At 41.8% G+C, this 23,278-nt stretch overlaps 3 protein-coding genes across 6 annotated transcripts; 2 read left to right on the top strand and 1 right to left on the bottom strand.

The window, feature by feature from the left end:
- The first annotated feature begins 116 nt into the window (after nt 1–116).
- atmin (ATM interactor) lies at nt 117–22,953 on the top strand. Of its 4 annotated transcripts, none has more exons than XR_004775870.1 (5): nt 216–345; nt 2,708–2,833; nt 2,935–3,134; nt 3,355–5,426; nt 22,938–22,953. XR_004775870.1 is itself a non-coding variant. In XM_035525162.1 (5 exons), the coding sequence occupies exons 2-5, from the start codon at nt 2,559–2,561 to the stop codon at nt 5,117–5,119; spliced, it is 2,115 nt and encodes a 704-aa protein (XP_035381055.1). In that variant the 5' UTR covers nt 264–345; nt 2,531–2,558; the 3' UTR covers nt 5,120–6,589. The 4 variants fall into 4 exon arrangements, 3 of the variants coding, with proteins under 3 accessions (XP_035381057.1, XP_035381055.1, XP_035381056.1); XM_035525162.1 differs by lacking the exon at nt 22,938–22,953 and adding an exon at nt 2,531–2,582 and having other exon boundaries at nt 264–345; nt 3,355–6,589; XM_035525163.1 differs by lacking the exons at nt 216–345; nt 22,938–22,953 and adding exons at nt 2,066–2,271; nt 2,531–2,582 and having other exon boundaries at nt 3,355–6,589.
- Nucleotides 6,845–11,333, bottom strand: si:ch73-103b9.2 (uncharacterized protein LOC100150067 homolog). The gene is made up of 3 exons (XM_026999519.2): nt 11,264–11,333; nt 9,707–9,913; nt 6,845–9,089 (listed from the first exon to the last, which is right to left on the bottom strand). The coding sequence occupies exons 2-3, from the start codon at nt 9,887–9,889 to the stop codon at nt 8,115–8,117; spliced, it is 1,158 nt and encodes a 385-aa protein (XP_026855320.2). The 5' UTR covers nt 9,890–9,913; nt 11,264–11,333; the 3' UTR covers nt 6,845–8,114.
- LOC113570849 (protein phosphatase 1 regulatory subunit 3E) lies at nt 9,903–15,212 on the top strand. Its single transcript, XM_026999520.2, has one exon. It carries the CDS (start codon nt 10,805–10,807, stop codon nt 11,735–11,737), a length of 933 nt encoding a protein of 310 aa, XP_026855321.1. The 5' UTR covers nt 9,903–10,804; the 3' UTR covers nt 11,738–15,212.
- Nucleotides 22,954–23,278: the final 325 nt, after the last annotated feature.

The raw sequence follows: 23,278 nt of genomic DNA, 5'->3' as shown, positions 1-23,278 counted from the left end.
CAGGTTGCGAGGACGTTGCTAATTGGGTGTGCGGGTTGCTAAGTGGTCCCGGAAGTAAACGTTCGCGCGTCAAAGGTGTGCTGCTTCAAGAAAGGCTGGTCGTTTACAACAAACATGGCTGATCCCGCTGCGGACAAGTCAGGTGGCAGTGATAAATTGCGTCTCAGCAGTCATACATTCAACGAGGAAGCACGATGTCAGGCTAGAGAAATCATTAAACCCTCCATAACTGAGCTTACCAAAGAAGTGCGGACCAATATCCTCTGTACCGTTGAAGGCTGCGGGAAAATTCTCCCCAACACTCCGGCTCTGAATATGCATCTTGTCAAGTCCCACAGAGTCAAGGTAGTTTGCTAGCTAGCTAGCTAAATACCTAACTCGCTGATGTTGGATTCCAATCTTGTCATGTAACCTGTGCTGTTTTCTGACCAAGACTGTGATAAACCAAAATGTGCTTTTTATTTTAAAGCATGTTTTAGGAGATAAATAGACTTAAGTTACGCAGTTTTGGATGAAGGCGACTGTTGGGAGAAGCTAGCGTTAGCTGCTATAGCCTAAGATGGTGCTTTGACCCGCAGTTCTAGTTAGCTAGTCAGACTTACAGTTAACTTAGCACTGGCTAGCTAATGTACTGTTATATTGTATTAACTACATATCCTGCTTATTTAATTGTTGTCTTTATTGAGTAGCTAGGTAGCTATACAAGTTAACCCGCATTGCAAACACAGTGGCAAGTAAGATATATCTAGCTAGCACTAATTCAAGCTAGCCTTAACTTAATTTCAAGCATGTGAGCGTAATGATGAATGAAAAGCGTAAGCAATCATTCTCGCCTGAAAGTTTGTCAGTTTGATAGACGCGTCATCCAGTCGAACTTTTTCTTTACACCATGTTGATAAAGGCAAGCTGTTGTGATTGGGCTAACATTAGTTACTCTAGTATGGCTTTAGCTAGCTGCTGTTCCCGAGCTTTAGATTATCTTTGAGCCATAACATGTATGTTTTAAGTGGCAATTAGTCCGTTTTACTTATTCAGTTAATAAAATAAGTTCCGTTTATGTATCGGCATTCATAAACTCAATGACACTGCAAGGAGGAGGAGAGGGCAGCAAGCAAGAATAATGAGCAATAAAGGAAAGTTTTAAGTTTAATTTTAAAAGAAGACAGTATAACAGTAACAAGGAGGCTGTGTCAGAGAGTTCCAAAGATTTGGAGTAGAACCACTGAAGGCTCAACCCATGGGTGCAAGTCAGATTTGTATGACACCAGGAAGTCCAGAGCTAGAAGATCTAAGGGTGTGAGTACAAATGGATGAGATTGGTGCGATATGTTGTACCAAGACCATAAGAGCTTGAAAAACTATAGTGTTAAGGAATTTATGCTGAATACAAGCGATAGTGGGTAGCCAGAATAGCTGCTGAAGGACTGGTATGAGTTTGCAGTACTATCTCTAGTTCTCTAGGACTCCACCTGCCAAGTATTGGATGAACTGAGGACAGCTGAACACTAGCAGAGAGACCTTAAAAAAGAGAGGTTGATGGTATTGTCAAAACAAGCCGAATTCTTACACATTTCATGGCTGTTGTACAAACACCAGTATATACTGTAATATTACCTCGGTAGTTTTGTTTGTTTTCTGTGTCCTTACCTTTTTGGTAAAAGGAGATCAGGCTTTCAAAGACAACAAAGAGTCAATTAACACGTCTAGTTACATGATACCTTTGAGTTGACTGCCCAGCGTGTCAGAATAGGACAAGAAGCAGCATTGAAGGAGACCTTTTTGGTGTATGAGTAACACAACTCCATTCAACAGTACAGTATAGGAATGCTATAGTGGAATGCTAATGCTTTATTTGTTACTGAGGAAGGGACCCTATGGCAGCAGTTTTTGCAGAGTTCACTTCATAGTATAGTGCCTACAGCTCATTATGCAGCTTTAACCTTCAGGGTGCATCTATGCTACTGCATGTCAAGCTCCGTTTCTCCTGATTTACACTCTTGTCTCTCCACTCAGCCACTCTCAGCATGCCTCTTCTGCTTCCTGAACAGACAAAAGACTTTAGTTCAGCGTGCCATTTTCTTTTCTGTGGGACAAGTAATTGGCACAGTGGCTGTTGAGTTCTTAGAGCTTAGGCTTCAGTGTCATGCAGACATTGCCTGAATGTTAACACCAAGGCGCTGAAGTATTTTGCTGTTTCATTAGATTGATATAAAAGATAAAGCTAAATAATAGTTTTGGTGTCACAAAGTAGCCTTTACCCTCTCTGATAAGGTAAGCCTGTTATTCAATCATATTATGCAATCAGATGACGGCTGTAGCACAGTCCACAGGAAGATATGAATGTGTTCTGGCAGGAGTAACTTGTTCAGAAATGCTGCATTTGAATTTTTTTGTGTATACCTGCTTCAGTTTCTGTAGGTTTCTTGTAACAAAAAGAATTAAGTCCTTTGAAATGAATTACATAAGCTTAATTATTTGGAACAGACTGGATCATTTGATGGCAGCTCTCCATTCTCATATTAATTCTTAGGTGCTATTGGATGTGTTGGCGGTGGTGAATGAGTCATGGGCACACATTTCATGTATGTTCACTAAATATACTAACAAATGAAAATCAGCTGCCAGTGCTTGTAGCTTTGTAATTCTATTATCTTCTACATTTTATTTCTATCATTAAACCTATGCTGACCGTGTTTCATCTTTCTAGGACGGCATTGTCAACCCCACAGTACGGAAAGATATGAAGGGTACACAGAAGCTTTACTGTTGTCCAATAGAAGGCTGTCCAAGAGGACCCAACAGACCCTTTTCTCAATTTGCCCTGGTTAAGCAGGTAATCAGTTATTATCCAAATTGTGCCTAAGGCACAATGGTATCTAAAGCACAGATGCAAAGCCTTAATATCCTTTGTTGGTTTTCTGCTATATGGGTTAGCATTTCATGAAGATGCATGCAGAGAAGAAGCACAAATGTGTGAAGTGCAGCAATGGCTACAGCACAGAGTGGGACCTGAGGAGGCATGCAGAGGACTGTGGAAGGACGTACAGCTGTACATGCGGTTGCCCTTATGCAAGCAGAGCAGCACTCTTATCACACGTTTACCGAACAGGCCATGAGGTTCCCCAGGAGCACAGGTGCTCATTCCTTCTTCTGGTGTCTTTTGTTCTATAGTAAAAATGCACATTGGTGTTTAACATTGGAGCTTTTTGCTTAATGGAAAGAAATTAAGTTGAACATCTTTAAATACAAATCCCCTAGTGTTTGGCCCACACTTTGAAACTGTAGCCTAAGCCTATAACTCGTTTTCTGTGTCTATTGTTTTACGTACAAGCCACTTCTCTGTTTCACTTATAGATATCCACCTGTGAAGAAAAGGAAAATGGAGAGATTATCTAGCAGTGCCTCAAAAGTTAGGCCCAATGACCAGACATATGAAATGGCAGATGTTGATAAGGAACTCTCAGAAGGAGCAGTCCCTACTGAAGGAGCATCTCAGACTCCAGATTCTCCCCGACGGAATCCTGTCCACTCTAAAAATGTTCAAAAGCTCCTCTTGCCCAAGCCTAAAGTTGCTTTGGTCAGTGTCCCAGTGATGCAGCTTGCACACCTGCCTGTCCTCCTACCCCCAGCAGAGAGCAGTTCCTTAAGGTCTGTGGTCTTGGCTGTGGATGCACAGGGATCAGTAAGCACTGTGCACCTCTTGCCTCAATCACTCGGGACAGTGGTGCCTGCTCTGAACACTAAGACTATGAGTTTCAAACAGGCCATGCCTGTTTCCAGATCAAGCCTGGATGCTATCAGCACAGGGATACAAGTCAATCTGGAGAGCTTGGTCTCAGTAGGTGAGCCTGACAGTGATCTGGTACCCAGAAGTAAAAGCACCTCAACAAACATTCAGACTGATATCTCGTATCTCAGTAGAGGATCTATTGGAGGAATCACCATCACGCCCATCGGTGAGCCCGCAGTGTCATCTTGCTCCCAAACTGATATTAGTGTAAGTGCTCAGATCCAGCTACCTGTCAGTGTTCAAACACAGACATTTCCTTTGAAGGTCAAAGTGGTATCTTCTATCGGGGCACAGACAGACACACTCAGCCAGCTGCCTTTCTCCTCTTTTAATATAACAAGGGAAACACAGACCAGATGTCTAGCTGCCCCGGTCTGTAGGACGCAGATGGACCAAGCTATTATGTGTACAGACATTTTTGATGCAGACATGCTCAGTGTCTCTACGCAGACGTCACTGACTGATGGACCTTTCAGTACGAATGGACTTGATCCCATGAGCACAGAGCCAGGACTCTTTGAAGATAAATCTGCCACATCCCTGTGCTTTGGAGTGCAGAGGGACATTTTACCCCAGAATGCTGTGGCTGATAATCAGACTCAGACCATGACTCTCTTCAGTGACCTTGAGAACATCCTTTCTGATAGCATGGCGAGCGGAGCACCGAGCTGTGGGTCAGGTCTGGTTCCAATGCAAGAGCAACACACGGGCATTGACTTTGACTTTGAGGATTTTCTCAATGCAACACACATTCAGACTCAGACAGATGAGAGCGCCTTGGGAAGCCTGAGCTCAGAGACACCCCTGGAGCTCCTAGACATCGAGACACAAACCGATTTCCTACTTCTTGACAACTTGGGTGACAGCCACAATAATGATGCTGGCACAGTGGTACAGTCTACTGAACTGGAGCTGGAGATGTTTGATACACAAACCCAAACAGATCTGAACTTCCTACTCGACTCCAGTGGCCACATGCCACTTGGCAGCATCCTCAGACATTCAAGCTTCAACATGAGCACTGAGTCCTCAGATACAGAGACCCAGACAGAAAGCAGAGCCCCTATTCCTCCTCCTCCCCCTACTCTGGCCTTGTCATGTCCCCATGAAGGACAGGTGAGGCTTAGCAGCACAGAGACCCAGACCATCTCCACCTCTTCCAGCTTTGGCCAACTTTTCCTAACCAGCAATGAGACACAGACCGTCATGGATGACTTCCTTGTAGCAGATCTCGCCTGGAACATGGATTCCCATTTCAGCTCGGTGGAAACCCAAACTAGTGAAGACCTCTTCTCTCTTTTTCAGCACTCTGACAAGCCCACCAGCTGAGTACCTATATTATGCATAATCTGTTTCTGGTGACTCTCATCCAGAGAAGCTGAGGACCAGCAGACAGAGTTCTTTCAAACGCTCATCAGCAAGGGCCCTGACTGATGGATGGTGCTTGTCAGAATTGAGTTGCTTGTACTTAATCGACATCTCAAGTCATTTCACAATGAGCAATGTATATCTGTGAAGGTCCATCAAGCTAACCCATGTAGAGTTTAGCTGCACTTTACAATTTCATTGTCATTAACTGACTGCTCTTTTGCTTTTTATTTGCACATAAAATGTGTGTGTGTGTGTGTGTGTGTGTGTATTTAAAACTCTAAGTAGTACCGAATGTATAATTTAGGTAGTAAGATGTTGCTACTAAATGGTTGTTATGACTCTGTGGCACAAGTTTGAAGTTTCTGCTTGGCCTTTTTAAGTGGCACTTATGTCCGTTTTTGTTGGCATAGACCCAGCTAGCTGTCGTCACTGTGAGCAAACTACATACAAGATTTATAAAAGGGTTCATGTGGATATTTTGTGCTGACTGTTACAGCATATATAGAAGCAGGCACCTCAAACCATCTGCAAGTTATAAAATATGCATATTTGTGCATGTTCTGAATGTTATGGTTCCTTTAACAGTTGAGCTCAACTGATGCTCTAATACACTATGATTTGCATTCTGTGAGTGAGTAACATGCAAATCGCAATTGTTTACAGTAAAATTAAACCTTTAATATTTCACTGGAAGCATGTAACATTTTCACTACATGTGAATTTGTTCACCTTTAAGCATTAGATTAGATTTTTTTGTTGGTGCCTTAATGGTTTTTGTTTGTTTGTTTGTTTTGACTGAAAACATGAACAGTGTTTAACCATAAATGTATTTAGTTTACATGTTTAACTATTTTGCACGGATTGTTGCCTACTTTAACCTGGCCTGTTTTAGTAGGTATGATTTGGGACATTGTCAGTTGACCAGTATGTTGTTACAATTTATAAATGTACCTTTCCACAAGCAGCAGAATGTAAATGACACTGTCCCATATATGGAAGAGTGCTTAGCAGCACTGTATCAAATGTTTTTTTGTTTTGGGGTGGGTTGTTACTGGTTTTTCTTTCCCATGCTTAGCAAATGCGCACATTTGCATTCAACTACCATTTCTTAAAACAATTTGGATCTGCCAATAGATAATTTAAATAAATATAACTATAAATGCATATCTTTTTTTTCTTTTTCTTTTTTTTTTGCACAACTGCAAGAAGAAAGTACTATAGATTAATATTCTCATCTTACACTAAGTAGTATGCATGCAGTCTTGTTAGTGCCAAGAATTTCCATATTGGCTTATATTGAAATTTTTGTCTTAGTTGGTATGTGCATTTCTTTAGGTTTTGGTGAGGTATGCCAGTTTAACCCTGTATTTATTTTCTGTTTTTAGGCTATGCTGCAGCAGATGCTCATAATAAAGTGCTATTCAGAAATTTGGTGGTACCTGTCATCAGTGAAGTCTTGGTTAAATTGTTTATTTGATTTTAAGAAATCCATGTAATTAAAACATTTGCTCTTTTACATAACAAATTCAAACAAACTTTAAATAAGTTGGTTTACAGTTAACAAGAATTACTGAACCCCAGGAGTGGTTGTGGCATTTTGAGGGAAAATAATTTCATTCTGTCTTACAAGTGAAATGGGCTGCAGTAGTCAAAAAAGGCAGTAATAAACACACTAGCACAATATTTACATTGACATCCTTTTTAATTAGAATGAAAGCAGTCTTTTCTCTGTCACAATTCTGACTCTCTAAAGGAAGTGCCTAGCTTTCATCCAAACTAACTCTTCCAAACTCCTTGAAAATATTGTTTTAAACATTGTTTTGGCTGTAGGTGTCTGCTGCTGACAGCTCACAACTACTAAGGCACGTGGGAAGTACAGGAACCTGAGGCTACATAACTGAGCAGCCTTTGTAAGTAGGCAGTTCAGTTGCTGGGTAACTGGAAAGGCTCTCTTGACCAGAAATGGGTGCTGCACTGTTACTACAAATACTGAAAGGCCCTTGCAACAGCAAGCTACGCTTTCATTGTCTTTTGTAATGCACTTTACATTTTCCAGCAGTACAAGGTGGACACTTTTTAACACTGGTGGCAATCATGCCTTTACCTCCCTTAAAATAAGTATTGGTATTAAGTTACATATAAAATGGTGACTTTTGAAGCTGCCCATATGATGTGCATTTCAAAGACACTTTTTCCAATGACACATTGTCTTCTGTTTAGCTACCACTACATTCTGCTTGTGGTCCACATTCCTGAATTGATCCACTATCAGTGTGTTTTCTAAATTCCATTAAACTATGTTGTGACCTAAGTTATACATACTAGTGTATATATTTTAAATATAAATATAATAGAGTCTCACTTGAGTATAAAATCCTACATTGCACTAATACTTCATGGCCACTTTATTAGTACACCTATCTTACAGGTGTACTTATCTCCAGTCTGTTCATCACTGGTAAGTTTTAGACATGCCTACGTCTAGGCAATGGGTGGTTCTCAGTACACCAATGATACTGACATGGGTGTGGCATGATAGTGGCTGTTGCACTGGTATGAAAGAATCAGGCAGGGCAGTGTTGCTGGAGTTCTAACACAAAGGTTCCCTGCCAGATAAAAATTGGTTTGCTACCCAAAGGTATTTAGCCAATTGTGGTCTGGGTCAGAAACTAACTATTGATGAGACGGATAATGGCTAACTACTAACTGTTTCTACTAAATAAATGTGTGTAAATTATTAATATAGGCATAATGAAGATTTCTAAAACCATCTACAAATCTTTAAAGGTTTTCAGACCAGAACATATTCTCTAGTAATTATTTAAAATAATATTTGAATTAGTAATTCATCTTTAGTCCTTAGACTAATTGATATATTTACGGTATGACTCTAAGTCATCTCGGTATGCAGAGAACTTTAATAAATTGAGGCAATGAATGATGAGTAGCTCCTTCATAATAAACGTTGAGTCGACACTGGTATTGGGACCCTGGTGCCTAACAGCATTGGGAGCTCAGGCTCTGTCCTCCTTAGATTCTTGGATCTGAAGCCAAAATGTAATCTGTGGCCAGAGGTGTGCTTGAGAGCTGACTTGGTCAGCTCATACTGTTTGAGGTTTCTACCCAAGAGGGAAGTAGCCCGGGCTATGGGGTCTGCCATAGTGCTGAAGGGCTGATGCCTCTTGGAGACAGTGGTGCTCAAAGTAGAGAGCAGGTGATACTGGTGCTGGGCTAGTCTCTGCTTAAAGGTAAGAGATCCTTGACGGGCATCTAGAGTTGAGCTAGAATATGGGGAGTCCAGTTCTCCATCAACGTCCACTTTCTCGCCAAAAATCACCGGTCCTGAAGTGCCACACAGAGCAGCTTTCTCAGCCTCCCCTTTTGCTTGATGCAGATCAGAAACTTCTCTCTTGTTTAGAAGACCGGGACTCTTTGGTTTTGCCTGTGCAGATTCTTTTACAGGGGGCAATACAATAAGGGGGCTGATGAGTGCAATCTTTTCCACACCCTCATCTTTCAGAAAAGGCCACTGCGTGTTATGCTGAGGGGGGTGAGGAAGAGTTTGATTGTTTATGCATGGTTCACCTTCAAACAGTAGTTCATCTTCAAGAGAGTCCGACTTGATGTTCCTCTCCTGGACAAAGTAAAAATCTGATTTTTCCTCTTCTGGGGAAGAACAGGATGAAATATTGCTGGGAGCTCTCTCTAGGAGTTCCGGGGTGGTAGAAAGAGGTTCCTCAGCAGTTTCACAGGACAGTTCAACAGAGGTTCCAGAACGTTCAGGACCAAGGATTTCAGACAGCTTCAGGTGCTTTAAATCAGCACACAGAACACAATGGGAATCTATGACATCTGATTTGACCGTAGTCCCTTTGCTGTGGGCTTGAAACAAGCAAGCAAGAGGGGAAGACTGACCCCATCCTTGCATCTGTCAACACAAATCGGAGTGTGAGTTTTAAGAATAAGTTATACAAAACGTTTTATAGCTTTAAAGAAATAGTTACAAATTTACATATTTTTTTCCACTTGTACCAAGTAGAGTTAATGTACCAAGGTGTGTCTGGTTTCTAAATGTTTAATTCTTTAATTTTTCACTGGAACTACAATGTTAATGTAGCTAACAAGTAATGGAAACATATACTCCACCAGTTGACACTTCAAACTTCAAGCTTCAAAACACATCAGGTAAATATACTGTTTGAAAGTACAGTTTCATGAAGTAGCACACCAATTCTTAACACATGTATAGGAATCATTAATACAAATAATTTTATCTTATAGATTGACCTTAGTTGGATAGACCTTCTTAACCCTTTTAACTGGCACAGAAAACTTCACAGGAGAGGCATCAGGTTTACTTGCATTAAGCCACACGGCCACTGGCTCAATTCAAGAATTTGTTCAGTAAACACAGAAAAGAAAAAAAAAAATCTATAAAATGTATTAATAAAATTTTGAATTTTAATTATTTACAATATATAAATGATTTATTTTATATAAATATTGTTTATTGTTTTGAAGAAACCGCAACGTTAAGTTACTTACAGCTTCCTCCCAGCCACTTTGAGTCTGGGACTCATAAGCCTGCTGCTCCTCCTCACTAATATCCAGCAGCGCATCCACACACTCCCTGTCGGGAGCCCTGTAGAAGCGCCCGTCCCGCTGGTGCTTCCCCAGAGCATCGTCGTCATCGGCATCAACGGGCCTGCGTCCCGATTCGCGTGACATTACGAACCCTCCGGGTGAAAAGCTCTGAAATATCGTTATCGTTAAAACGAGCTAAAATAGTTTCTCGTGAAACCACATTAACTCACTATTAAACTTAACGAAGGTAACATTTTAAGCTATTTGGTCTAATAGCCCATGTCCTGCTGCCCCGGGTGTCATCGGCTACATTGACTTCAGCGAGAACGGGCAGCGCTCACGGCTAGCAAAGCTAGCGCTGTTGACAAACACGTTGCTATGGCAATCTGAGGAGAGCAACGTGCGCAAAACTGTGACGTCTGGAGGGGGGCGTGACAGCAGAGTCTAACTGTACTTTGTGTACTTTGCAGGTGTATTCTTGTGCAGCCTATATGTAGGAAATGTACTATCCTACAATTTGATTAAGCTACAAGTAGTCCGTTATCATGACTCTCGCTCTCCCACCGTGTTATTATTATTCGTTGTCAGTGTTTTCGTGCCTACTTCCGTAAACACGTCATTACTTTTGAATACCTCGCAGCTTTAGTAGTGTAGTTCTACATATTCCCATAGCTTGCTTTTAATAATCAACCGAAAACGACATGTCGAATTTTTGAATAAATTAAAAACACCGACTATTGATACTCTCAAACGATCCTGCAACGGTTTTGCTTTTTGCCGTATGCAGGAACCAGTCACCTTGAAGCTCAAGCTTTACGAATACGGAAATCGTGTTTGTCGACGGTATTATATATACATTTCCTTATTATTTACCCTATCCTGACCGTTTGGATATTTCCTTTCCAATGAAATACTCGGAAAAGTGCGTGTCTGTTTAGAAATCCGCTTCACGACAAACCACAGCCATAAGCACTCGATGATGAAGTCACACGGACACCTGACCCGGCTCCTTCCTCTTATCGTCTCGACCGAGCTTTTTCTTCCGGACTGAACCGTTTTATGGACGCCGACGCCGTTCGCACGGTTTTAGTCATGCTACCCCCTAACAACTGCCTCCCGAGAAATTACAGCTGCATAGCCGGTCTGTTCGGGAGCCTGGCGACAAACCAGAAGATGGAGGACGGAGACGGGGAAAAGACAGGAGAGGAGAGTGCAAATAATGGGGACAGTGAGCCATCCCAAACCCAGGTCGTGGATGAGAGACCGAGGGGACGGGAATCTTTCCTGAAGCCCCCGCAGAGCCCCACTCAGCGCCGGAGGTGCAAATCTTTGCCGAGCTCCGCAGAGAGAGCCAGGTTAGAAATAGCGCGAAGTCGGAGTCCCTCCAGTCAGAAGAAAGTGAGGTTTGCCGATTCTTTAGGTCTGGAGCTCATATCCGTTAAACACTTCGACGACACCGACATGCCGGAGATTCCGGACCGCATAATAAACAAATTTAAAAAAGGCAGGGCTCTCCACCTGAACAACTTCGATAAGTCGACCAGTTCCGTCCAGTCTACCTTCATGGAGATGTTATTCACAGTTCCAGGCACATTGCCGGATTTCCTTGACAGGGTTAAAGAGGTGAAGGTTTTGCTGGAACGCGTCGAGACAGACGAATTCAGCATTTCGGGTATTGTGAGGGTTTTGAATGTTGCGTTCGAGAAAAGTGTTTCTCTGAGGTACACGATGAATAACTGGATCACATTTATTGACATTCTGGCCTCCTACATTCCTCATTCAAGCGATGGCTTTACTGACAAATTCTCCTTCAAAATCATTACCCCGACGTTTCTAGACAGCGGAGGAACCCTGCAGTTCGCCATCAAGTACACCGTCAACGGCGCCGAGTTCTGGGACAACAACGACGGAAATAATTACAAAGTCAGGCGCCACAGGTTTAAAATCTCCCCACCACGGGAATGGGAGAATGGATGGATTCACTTCATTTAGCGCGGTTCGCCGTACGTGAGTGATGCGCAGGCCGGATTTATCCAGAAGTATCACTTGTCACCGCTGCTGTAGCCTGTAGCTGTAGGGCCTGCACTGACTCAATCTTTCTAAGCGGTCTAATGGACTAACGATTATTTTCTGTTCATTTTTTCCCTTTCATTTTGAACGAGCCTCCTGTGCGTTGCATATGATAAATGGAACGCAGCGTCAGCTACCTTTTTAAACTACTGTTTTCAGTTAATATTTCACGCTTATTGTAAACCGTTAAAGAGTGTTTAGGACTTGCGACATACTTTTTCATGTACATGCTGGCATCATCAGGTGCCAAGCTGTAGGCTTAACACCTTTTTCGCATGATTTGTAAGTATAAGATAGATTGTGTAACTATAGGCTATATGTAAAACACATGTAATATGGGTATGTATACTCGCGGGCCCACTTTTCTTTTAGGAAGGGCTAGCCTAAATCACAGGAGACGAGTGTGGCCACCGGTTACCGGCCGTCTGCCTTCACTGTCCTAAAGGTGACCACACTGTCTCGTCTCGGAGTGTCGACTAATCTGCCCGCTACATGTGTGCAGACTACTGAAGGCTACGATGTGCCCGGTTTGTGGTGCGTTTCAAGAGCAGCGTTCGTGGTTAGAGAAGCTCTGTGTACTTTGACAAACAAAACATACCGTGCAAAAATGGGCAAACTCAAAATTAAATTTAATGGTCTTGACAACAATAATTGTTCAGAAAATTAACAACAAAAAAGTGCACTCCTGATATGTATGCCACCATTTTCTCGTCAGAGCCGGTTGCTGTAGTGAACTGTGGGGATAAAAAGCTGGAAACGGAGAAATTCATTGACAGTCTTCTTGTACATGTTTTGATACAAAATTCAAACTGACACAAGTCTGGGTGTTCAAAATCTCCCAATTATTTGCTGTTGAGGCCATTAAAATATGCAGTTTTGGGTTTGGCCCTCTTGTCCAGGAGTGTAGTAGGCTATTTCCAGATGAAATATTTTTGTCCATGAGCTATAGACAGGTAAAGATTATGCTATATGTCTGAAGTACTGCTTATTGTAGTATGCCAAACCATATGAAGACTGGGGACATGTGTATTTGGCAAAAAGACTGCTGCCTGTAGTCTAAAATATTATTTCAGTTGACCAATATAACTGTCACAATGCATGAAGATTGTTACTTGGCATAAATTAGCAATGGTTTGTGCAAAGATGTAATGGATTGACCACACATGGAAAAACCTGTTTTAATGGTTGCATTTACCTCAGACCAAACATATTTTTACTGTATGAGCCTTTCAATGTTGCTGCAGATTTCAGGTGTATTTCCTATCTATTAATGCTCAACATTACAAAGCTATCTTTATTTTTATGCAAAAGTCAAATATATTTATTGGTGTCATTTGTCATCCTGCTTTCAGGGATAAATGTTATCTGTGGCATGTTTGTAGAGCATTACACAGCAGCATCATGTTTGAGTCATTGTATATACCTGTTGCATTGTGTGAGGTCTTGTAGCATATGTAGCATATGGTCTAGCAACTGTCTGATGTGACGAGCTCTAAATTAACTGTTACTAGTCACCAACAGAAAAAAAAACAATATCTGATTGCTATTGTTTAGAGTAACTTTCTTCTTATGTGTGTGTGTATGCAAATGTTATTAGAGTAACTGTTCTTTTTTTCTCATTTACCTGTGTGTGTGTGTGTGTGTGTGTGTGTGTGTGTGTGTGTGTGTGTTCAAATGCTATTACTGACTCTGATGAGATGTAAGAGTTTTAGCTCCATTTGGCCACATAATTTGTGAAGTTATTTATGTTGGCATGAATGATAAATGTTATGAAGATTTCAAGCTGAATTGTGTCTTTTCTTTGTCAGTAGCATTTTTGGTTGGATTCCTTTGAAGGTACACTGGACTGAGAACAAGCTTTTGATAATCATGCATTATCACTGATAATCTATATACATCATATATAGGCAATTTTAACATGTACCATTTTTAATAGTATAACATGTAGGTGTAAGTCAAATGGGTTTGCCTCTGTTACTGTAGTTAGATTAGCATTATTTCTCATCAAGTGTTATTTGCTTGTGGAAGTGGATGTTTGAGAATTTGCGTCATGTATATCTTTTTTTTTTTTTTTTTTTTTTTTTATGCATTATTTAATGCAGATAGTGATTTGCAGACATCTAGTGCATTGTAACTCTTGGGGAAAGAATTGGGGAGATGATGGTTAGAAAAACATTTAATTGATGCCTTTCAGTAGGCAAAACCAAACTTTCCCCTGGCGTCTCATTATTTTGTGACATAACAAATATGATACAGCAGCAATATACGTATGTGAAATGTGCAATAACCACTTAATGCTTGAAGTGCAACTGAAATGGTTATCATTTTGAGTTGCTCTTTGAGAAATGTTAGTTAAGTTAAAGGGGTGAATGTTGTGTTGCTGAACAGTATGGAAATGAAAGCGTCATGCGGTTGAAATGCAGCTAGTTGGATAGGTCAGGATATGCCTTGTGGGAGTCTATACTTACCTGGAAAAAGGCAGATGGTGGTTGTAAAAAGGAGTATGATTTTTTTGAAATTGTGATACTGAGATACTTTATGTGTAGTCCATTGACAGAATGTATTGACTAAATATTTAAATAGCATTAAAGGCACAACAAAGTATACAGAGTAATAGAGTATAATAGAGTGTATATATAGTTGTTTATGGTTCCGCGAAGGTTTACTGTTGTCCATTTGCTGAATAATCCTTTCCATAGTGAGTGTGATTGTCTTGATTTTGTCCACTTTTAGTTTTGTGACATTGATTAGACAGTGTCATTTCATGGTGGTACTGAGTGGTGGGGAAGGTGGTGGTGCTTGTCTTGGTTCAGAACTCCACTGCTCAGAAACAGAGGAGACGCTTGACTGTTAGGCCTGGAAGTAGGAATTTGACCCTTAGATAGTTCTCTGTTGCTGTCAGCTACATTCTGGCAAAAAGGGAGTGGATTTGGTCAGGTGATCGATTCACTTGGAAATCGAGGCTTATTTTATTTATGGACCAAGTATACGATCAAAAGACAGCTAGTTATTTGTTAGCCAAGATCTGACAATATAATACTTGTAGAGAATCAACAAATAGCCATACTCTACTGAAAAAGGATCTATTTTTAAGTCTAGCTGTTTCTTAAAAGCTTCTAGATGTCCAATGGGAAATCTTCAAAGCTTCCATAGCCTCAGTTCTGTTCAACACATTGGTGTACATTTTTTCTTTAGTCTTTAAACTATGCAACCTGGTCTTTTATTAATTTCCAGTGTGTGTTGATGTCTCCTGGTGTTTGTCATTTTGTTTTCAATTATTAAAACTGTACCTCTGCTGTTTGCATGCACAGCAGCAAAGTACGTTTTATTTTTATGGTGAATTTATATTGTAGTTTATATTTTGTTAACCCATGGAATTAAAGGCATTTGAGGTGAACAGTGTGGTTATGTTCTATAGTCCACATGACATTTGCGCTTTTGTGCTTTTATTTCAAACACAATTATGTCTGTTAATTAAGAATTTGAATAATTTTAACATGGTTCAGCAGCAGCTGTCTGGAGTAGGGCCCTTTGAATAGTGCCAAAATGCTGCTGATGACAAATATTCTTCATCGGTCATACAACACCTCACTGGTATTTTTAAAAGTACTGGCTGTTGAATGTGAACCCACATGTTTATAACCCATAAGGATGCTTGATATTGAGATATTCCATTGTGATTCATTGTGATCTGGATTCATGAGGCCAGTATTCAGCTCTGTGTGCTGTGGCAGTCTCATTAAGTGACCGAATCCCTCCTGACACCCATGATTAAAGACACGTCCTTGAATTGATTAATCTTGCATCCAGGCTTGGCCGGAGGGACTGAGGCAAGATTGCCTTTCTGAGAGGGCCTACTTTAGCAACTCAGTTAAGTGAAAAGCCTGTCAAAATTCTCTCCTCCATCCAAATGTGCTTTATACTCAAGTCGCTTAAAACGCTGTGCTTTTCACTCAGGTCGCAAAGATTGTCTTGTTCCGTTGGGTTGTGAAATTGACAGTGCAACACAGGAGGCTGCAAAGGTTGTGTCCCAATTTCATATTATCCCCTTCTTGTAAGAGCCATAGAACTGTTCAAATGAGGACATTTTAACAAATCTAAGGAATTTATGTGGCCATATCCTGTGTGGCAACTCTATGGCATCCTTGTTTATCAGAAGACCCATTAATCTTTGGATGGAGTTCTTCTAATACACTTTGCAAGAGCCCTGACCCTCAATTCTCCTTATATGGCAGCAGCTCCAATTAGATGAGAGAACTGAGACCTCTTAATGTATTTCCTCCAAGTCAACCTGCACATAAACAATCCTGTATTAAGCCCTTAACTCACACAAACATTTGCAAATTCTGCAGGTCAGTTCTCTTGTGCCTGTGATGGCATGCCACATTACACCACCTAGGGCAGACAGAGGGCCTCAAGCCTTTTTCAAATGATGGTTTTTGTCTAAATGGTATTTTGTTCAATGGGAATGCCTATACAGATCAGATTTAGTAATGACTCTAGCATGTAGTACGTGACTACAGGTGTGTGTATCTATATTTTTTGTTTGTTTACTTGGTTGAGTCTGTTATGTTTCCATTGTCAAATCAGCTTAGTAAATAGATAATGTTTTGGTCAACTGAAAAGCCACTGCAGTGTCTCCAGACACAGACACATGGGACTTTCAGATCAGTACCTGGTGTCAGGAACAGGCTGGGGTGATTACACAAGTCACATTCACACACTAACACATTTGACTTTATCCCTTATATCCTGCAGAGTAAAAATATATTTACACATCTCTCCAAAATTTCATATGGTTGAAAGTAGTACTTAGTTATTTAAGTATTTATCTCAAAACCTAACCAAACACATGAAATGTTGTTATTGCTTTTAACCCAAACAAGCCTAAGCAAAAAAAAGAAAAGATGACCCTGTCAGCCACCCTACAAAAAGATCTTACCACATAGCCTGAATTTTGCTCGGTCGCCATGTCTGCTCGCGGTCATTTAGTTACTGAATAAGTACTGAATATCTCGATGCTTCACAAAGCCCACAGTGTGATGTCCAGCTGATGTGTGCTGTCTGCACTCAAGCTGGTGATGCACCTGAGGGCATCTCAGAGGGCATCTCATGCTGCTGAACCACCCTGTGATCTTGTAATGAAGGAAATCATAAAAGCTGCACACTTGCCGATTCTGTTCAAACATGAGAAATGAAGTTACAGGCCATGTCTCATTAACGGGTAAACCTCCTTTGCTTATTGTCTCATATTATGATTCCGCACATTGCATTTTGTGTGTTTTCTTTGCAACGGTGCTGGGGTGGCCATCTTATGACAAATCAGTCAAGCTGCCAGTTGTGAAACCAACTTATGTAACCATGCCATGAGTTAGTTCTGGCCTGGGACTTTAAACTCCAGTTCAGTTATACTCAAACCATACAGAGCGCAATGTGTAATAAAACCCTACGCACTGTGTTCTCCAGTGTGAATGTTTTATGATCATGTGTGACCATGCCCTGTGTGTCCTGTCAACCCAACACCTCATGATCCCTGGGAAGCAGCCGCACATCAGAAGCCCGGATCCACTCAGCTGATTTTAATGGAACCATATGGGATCATTTGGATAAATCCTCTTCTGTGAAGATGCTGTGGGGCGTGTAGTGGATGCATGCCTGCAACGACAAGCACACCTCATTGATCCCAGTGCTGTCGCGCTAGCACCCACTGCCACTGCATGTTGTGCGGATGGGGCTCACTCGGTTATCTTGTTGCTGTTTGTCCTTGCACTGCATTCAGCCTGCCCTGACCTGGCTAAGCAGCCCCCTACAGTCCTGACAGTACATCACTGCACCATCACAAGCCCGAACAATAGACGTGTTGGGTATGTCGTGAACCAACCGTGTCCAAACACATGTGTAGTTAACAGTATGTGAACACTAGGGAAAAAATGCCTACTATTTCATCAGCATGTCGAGTCATGTTGGTGTACCATGGCAATAAACGAGACTCAAGGCGCTTACAATGAAAGCCTGATCAGAATCACGTGAACCGACCATAGCCTTGCAGTCTTTTAACATATAATCACAAGCCTCTTAACAGCAGATTGGACTGTCATGTCTCCTTTGTGTACCCAGGCCATTAGACAGCACACAACAATAGTTTAGAGCTCAGAGAGCTGATATTTATGCTACCTGAGACAATGCTGCTTGGGTCTGGGAGTCTGAGCACACAAGATTCGTGCACATGTGTGCTCATGCTCAGCTTTGCCAGTGTTAGCTGTCTCTGTCGTGTAATATGTGTTTATTTTCGTGTAAGGCGTTAGCTACATGTCACCATGACTCCCCAGTCAAACCTTGGTGGGTGTCACAAGGGTACAGATACATTTTGCATGTAAGGGGTTTAAGTCTGCAGCCTGTGCATTCACATGGCACTATAAAGGGCTACGTGAGACCCTCTTGGCTCAGCGATGCGCACTGTAGAAATATAGTTCTTCATCTCTTCTGCCCTCTCCTCGCCTCGCCTCGCCTCGCACATTCACTCTATGCCATCTGGCTGAAAAGAAAGAGGCACTCATTCCTTCCAAATCTCCCTCACCCCTTCCTGCAGATGCACTTGCGGGTGAGCGTGCAGCCGTGCGTGTATGTACACATACGTGTATGCATGTGTATGTGAGGTTGTAGATCTCCCACAGATGGAGATGTGAGGAGCCATCGCCGAGATGTCCTTTACTCGTCGTTCCGTCCCCCTGGCGAACCCTGGTCCCTCCCTTCCCCTGCTCACGTCAATGAAGCGGCGCGTAGTGTATTCATTCACAGAAGAGCATTAATTGGAAATATGCTTGCCTAGGCACAAAGCAGTAAGGTTGAAGAGGACTATAGACGGCCCTCCCATTCGGGCTGGAGCTGTAGGTTGGCGTACGTGCTTTAGCGAACACGCTACAGACACGCAGTGGTAAGTGTCCTCCTGTCCTTTGCGGTAAGCTTCAGCTTTCAGGCACTGCTCCTTGTTTCTGAAGGGACTTTCTGCTGCTGTTAATCTTCAGCACTGTATTCAAAACAACACTCGGTTTGCTCATGTATCAGACACTGCATCTGCTGCAGGTTTCATGGTTGAGGCCTGAGACTGCACTTTCAGTGACTTGTACATATACTGACCAAGGAAAGTGAGAGGTTCCTTGTCTACTTTAATTACACATCCTTCATATCGTTCAGAATTGAGATGTTACATGCTTTCACTGGGGATACAGAACATTTCAGCACAGACTGTAGGTTTCGTTGTGTGAAATGTTTTTAACTTACTAAGTGGTTTAAAAATGACCAAAAAAAAGTATTCAGAGATCCTTGTAAACTTTTAAATTGGGTGATTTATGTCACGAGTAGTATTGTTTGCATATAAATTCTTATCATTATATGATAAGAATCATTATCAGTCAATATGATAATATGATATCAGTACAAATCATATCACGGTATTTTGTATTCTTAGTCACAACAAGACTCCCAGCTAAGCCATAATAAACTTTTAATGTGCAATATTTCAACATGATATTCTGACTGTTGATTTTCAAATATAGACAAAAATATCAACTATGCCATATCCCTTTATAGGGAACCTATCGTCACTGGCAATAAGGGTGACATTCTCATTTTCTTTTTCTCCTCTATCATCATTTCCCTCCATGTTTTGTTTGTTTGTTTCTGACTTTCCTGTTTCTGTCCAGAGAATGTGATAAACTCTCCAGTGGGACCCTGTGTGTGTGTGTGTGTGTGTGTGTGTGTGTGTGTGTGGCTTGGTCTGTCAGTGTGTTTGGCAGCCCAGAGGAGCACTATTCCATACATAGCTCCTTACCTCCCTCCCCGGCCCCAGTACTCCCTGACCGCACAGACGTGAGAGTAGCCCGTTCACAGGCAAAAAAAACAAATGTTCCTGGTTGGAAACTTGCAAACAGTAAATCTTGGCATATTCTTTTTCTGGTCTATTGGAAATGTGTTGTTTTCAGTGGCAAATGTTGAAGTGCTTGCTTGTATTGTATATATTTCTCTATTGACTATCTGTGCATGTGTATTTCTGTGTTGACTGTGCATGTATATTTCTGTGTTGACTGAGCATGTGTGTTTCTGTGTTGACTGGGCATGTGTGTTTCTGTGCTGACTGTCATGATCTAGGTTAAGGATTTCCCTTTGTTCCGTAGCCCATGCACATTTTCTCTATCCATTTTTGTTCTTTTTCTCCATCCATCTTTGTTCCTGCTTTTAAATGCCTGTTTATAAGCTCTGCAATGGAATATGCAGAACTACATTGTCAGGACTATTGGTTGTGAGACTGCGTGTGTCATACTGAATGAAAGTCACTGCTTCACGTCAGTCTGAATAGGTGTCCTAAAAGTTCAGTCCTTTCCATTCAGAAAACCATCTCCATCAAATAAAAGGCATGTGTAGCCTGCACCTGCATACAAATGAGTGTTTACCCTTCACTTCTCTCTCTCTCTCTCTCTCTCTCTCTCTCTCTCTCCAGACAGCGGTCCTACATCAAGCTCTTCTCCCATCATGCGGCATAGTCACACCTATGGATTGTGTCGCGTAAGTGTGGCGTGATCCATAGGTAGTCACAGTCCGGTTATATGACCTCATACAGTCTATACATAACCTCCTGGGCTGGTTCCTGATGTTTCATGTTCACTGAACTAAATTTCTAAAGAAACACAGGAGTCCCCCACCATGGTACCATCACCTGCTCCCTGCTTCGCTGGTCCTCTAACTTAGAGTTCATCTCCTCCCTTTCTGTACCCTCAATCTCCTGTAGCTCAATAGCAGGTCAATAACAGAGGACACAGAGGTTGGTGCAGGGCTTGACATTTTCCCTCTGTGCGTGCACATCTTAGCCCCTCCCCCTCCTCGCCAGCAGCATGAACAGACACGTGCATTACACAGCAAAATGTGACTGCTGGCACCACGCATGCTTATCTTCACCCATCCCCCCCACCCACGCCCCCCGGCGCCCCGCCATTCTCTCATCGCAGCTGTGAGTGTGTGATTGCGCATGGAGTGCTTTCATCATGGGTGCAAAGAGTGTGTGGGAGAGAGAGGGTGAGAGAGAGAGAAAGAGAGAAAAGATGAGGCATGCAATGAATGAGTATGGGGGTAAACAAGATCATTTTGCAGCATGGGAATATGTGCTTGCAGAGAGGCTTGTTCCTTAAACTCTCTCTCACACACACACACACACACGCACTCAGCCATTTGGAGGCTGCTGGATTCACAGGCCACATTAAAAAATGATGCGCACGGCCAGGAAGGTCAGGAGGCGAATGTTCCACTGCATTACGCGGAAACATGAGCGCACTCACATTACACGTTCACAGCTGCACGTCTGCACATCCAGCGTCACATGGGCTGCCATAAAGCCTTGGGCTCCTCCCCCCAGCCTCTGATTGGCCCCCTCGCTGTGTTGTCATGATACCTGCTGCTCAGCCTCTTCCTCTTACATTCAGGTTCTGCCCAGTTTCTCGGGGCCATACAGATGATATAGAGAGGGCTGTTGAACACAGCTTGTTGTGGCCTCATGCGTGTAGGACAAATGGTGCAGTAGGCCTTGCTCAGAAAATCCTCCCAATATAACATTCAAAATACAACAGATACCACAGATAGTACTAGCAATGTCAGGGATTACTACAAGGAGGCATACGGTTACATGTAGCTATGCCTTCCAGCCATTTGGTTGGAGCACCTACTACAACATAGTAGGTGGGTAAGAGTAGTTTTCCTTTACTTAGCAATCTCAGTGCTAATTCTGAGGTAGAGAAAATACTACACCCCTTCTTGCTCATCAATATTTTCACAACCGTACCATTTTTGCAAATTAAACGTTTTCAAATGTATCTTCTGTAATATTTTGTATATAATAGTCTTACTTAAACTGTCTACTCTGAACTGCATATCCCGTCCATAGCTCTCATCCATGGCTCGTTACTATTCTTATTCTTTGATCGTTATTGTATTTTTATTTTATTTTTCCTTATTATTACTTTATAAACTTATTAACAATCTTTTCAGGTCTGTTTAGAATGTTACATACATGTGTGCAATCGCCAGCACAAATTCCTTGTATGGGTAACATCCTTGACGAAATAAAGTGGGCCTGACGCTGATCACCAGTATAATATAAACTATGACGCCCTCTCCTGGCTAAGGCTTAGATGACACCCTCAACTGTGGTTTGACAGTTGAGGTCACATTTAAGAAAAAAATAAAAATAGAGTATATGTATTATGAGCTTAATAGTTGGAATATAGCAATATGTATTTGGGAAGCAGTTATCACATTAAAAATGTATCACATATTTCATACCTGTTCTGTTTTGCAAAATATTTTTTGTATACCAGTCTAAAAGGATTGTGTAACTTGTGTAACAAATTGTGTAACAAACAGCTCATTATCCTTGCTTGGTACGAAGGAATGACTGGGAAGTTGGTCACCAGTAGCATGAATGGCCCTTTAGGGAGTTGCTGGCCACGTGCGCATATTTTAATGGAAAGCTCCGTCTATCTCTGCTGTCTGTGCTCTCTCATAGTATTGCTGTATTTAAGAAATACTGTTTCTCATTGTTCTTCTGTCTTATTTTTGTGGTCAGAGTTAAATTTAGATGGATTATGGGTGCATGATTATTCTGTATCTGCAGGACATGACATAGTGCGGGTGTGGTGGGGGGTGGCTTGTCTCAGCAGTCTTTTATTCTCCTCTGCCCCCTGGGGAGTCAGCTTTTCCACTTTATGAACTTGATCCAGCTCTCTCAAGTCAAGTTGGAACATTTTCAGAAATTATAGTGTAACATTTTAAATAAGTGTGCTAATAGTTGATTTAATAACATTAACAACAATACTGCTACTACTATTATTATTATCAATAATAATAATAATAATAATATGAAAAAGAAGTAAACATTAATAACAATACTAATGGCAAATATTAATGTCTCTCTCTCACTCTGTCTTTTGCAATTTACCAACATAATATGACCATCATAATAAAGGTTTTTTTTTTTTTTTACGTGATAATAAATTATAAAAACTAGATAAAATAAAGTCAGTAATAACACTAAATATATTAGCAGGCTCTAGGTCATTATTGTAAACAGTGGGAGGTGTGTGTGTGTGTGTGTGTGTGTGTGTGTGTGTACTAGAATGGCGTGTGTTCCTCTCTCTCTCTCTTGCTCACTTCTCCCTCTCCCAGAGCCTGCCGAGGCCCCCTGCGTGCCCCGTTGTCTTCGTTCTGATAACAAGGTTAGTATGGAAACATCTACCGGGTGTTTTTAATGTGTGTCATGGCTGCGGTGCCCTGGCCTCCCACGGAACCTGTCAGCTTCGCACCCTCCCGCGGCCTGCGGCTTTGCGTTAAATATGCGTGTGCCGTGTGGACCGCTGCACAGACACCCTGAAGGTGTGCGCGAGTCTCCCGTAGGCTTGCGCACACAGGCTTGTGTGC

Source organism: Electrophorus electricus, chromosome 4, assembly GCF_013358815.1.
Source record: "Electrophorus electricus isolate fEleEle1 chromosome 4, fEleEle1.pri, whole genome shotgun sequence".
In the NCBI taxonomy this organism is placed as follows: Eukaryota; Metazoa; Chordata; class Actinopteri; order Gymnotiformes; family Gymnotidae; genus Electrophorus; species Electrophorus electricus.
Note: the sequence above shows the minus strand (reverse complement) of the source record. Positions and strands in the feature narration are given on the sequence as shown.